General features: G+C 43.4%; 1 pseudogene across 1 annotated transcript; it reads right to left on the reverse strand.

The window, feature by feature from the left end:
• Positions 1-279: 279 nt before the first annotated feature.
• On the reverse strand, positions 280-1574 carry TEOVI_000196600:pseudogene (annotated as a pseudogene). Its single transcript is given in 5 exon segments — positions 280-387; positions 389-502; positions 505-747; positions 749-1348; positions 1350-1574. Coding segments are annotated over 5 exon segments (1290 nt in total).

Consider the following 1574-nt stretch of genomic DNA (forward strand, 5'->3'; position numbering starts at 1 on the left):
TAAAAAACGATATAAATTTCTTGTAAAATAGCAAATTATAATTAATTTTTTAAAATTGAGAAAATAAGCATTAAAATATTAAAATCCTGAAAGTTCTAGAATTCTCAAAAAAGCAGCATCTATAGTCAGAGCCAATTTTATTATTTACAAGAAAACTGGAATCTTTGCAAGTTTCGCCTTCCTACTTACAATCCGGAAATTTGAAGTCCTCTTTTTTTCTTATCAAAACACTTCTTGCCTTCTGCATTTGGTCTATCTCCAGTTCCCGCTCGTTGGGGGTTTCTTCTCTGCTCCATCTTTGTCTTTGCAGTACCTTCCTGTTTTCTCTGTCAAACTATTTCATTTGCACTTATTTTCTTTGCAGGTTTCGTTTGTTTTGTGGATTAAAGTTCTGTTGTTGTGCAACTGCTTGGTGGCTTTCATATGCAGGCGATTTTTCCAGTAGCAAGCGCGTGATTGTAGCATTGGCTCTTTTTGTGCAGCTGCGCAGGGTTGCGCTGGTTTTTTCCGTATAATCACTGCTTCATCGACTTTCTTTGGTTTTGTCGCTGCTTTTCTAACTTTCACCTCCAATGCTATTGTTTTAGGTGTGTCTCTGCCCTTAAATGGCGAAGGTTTGGTGCAGCCGGCGCATGCCGTGTTCGCGAAGTTCTTGCACTGATGGGTACAGGCGATGCTGCCAAGCACAATCGTTATTCTTCCGCTGTTTCCCATTGTTTTGACCATGCCTTTCAGAGCTGTAACTTTTGCTTTCTATTAGCTCTGCTGTGATCTTTTCAGCTGGGTAGTTTTTGCACACACCGTGGATGGTGTCGTACCCCATTTTGTGCGACGCCACGCTGTTTGCCGTTAGTTGTGCTGATGCGCCGCTTCCACAGACATCAGTGTTTTGTATATCTCCAAATTTGGAGTACACGCACGTTACAGTAGCGCAGAGTGCTTCGCCAACTGCTGGTATGGCGCAAAGTGCTTCTGTGTTACAGGTTTTGGTTATTTTACACCGTTGGTTATTTGTGTCATAAAGTGTTGGAGAGTTGTACGCTGCTGTGTTGAGATCAACTTTGACTTTCGTTTCCAAATTTTCTAAATTGGGTTTGTATTTGGCGTTGAATTCATCTTGTAGCGCTGTAGCCTCTGCTGTTAGTGCTTCTACTGTCAGCCACACCGCTGATTCTGCTGGTGCGGTGAGTCAGCCGGTGGGTATTCTACTTTCTGGACTAGTGGCTTCCTTTGCGGTGGCCTGACTGTTTAGATGAGCCCACTTTTTGAAGTTAATTTCGCCCTATGGTTGATTGGTGTGCCCTTGACAGGCCGCTTTCTCCCCTAGGTCCGATGCCGCTTTTGTTGGTGTATTTAGCCCGCAATTGACTTTCAGCTAATGCCATGTTTAACATTTCTAGTGTTGCGATTTTGCTGCTGGCGGGTTCCAGCTCAGGAAGCGCCGACATGTCGGCATCTGTGAGCTTAACAAGTTGACAGAAAGCTGAAATCTTCGCTAGGTTTTTCGCCTGTTCTTCTGCTCTACTGCTTTGTTACGTTGTTACGCATATTACTACGACGGAAAATATCCCTCG

Source organism: Trypanosoma equiperdum (genome assembly GCF_001457755.1).
Source record: "Trypanosoma equiperdum strain OVI genome assembly, contig: ctg_456, whole genome shotgun sequence".
Classification (NCBI taxonomy): Eukaryota; Euglenozoa; class Kinetoplastea; order Trypanosomatida; family Trypanosomatidae; genus Trypanosoma; species Trypanosoma equiperdum.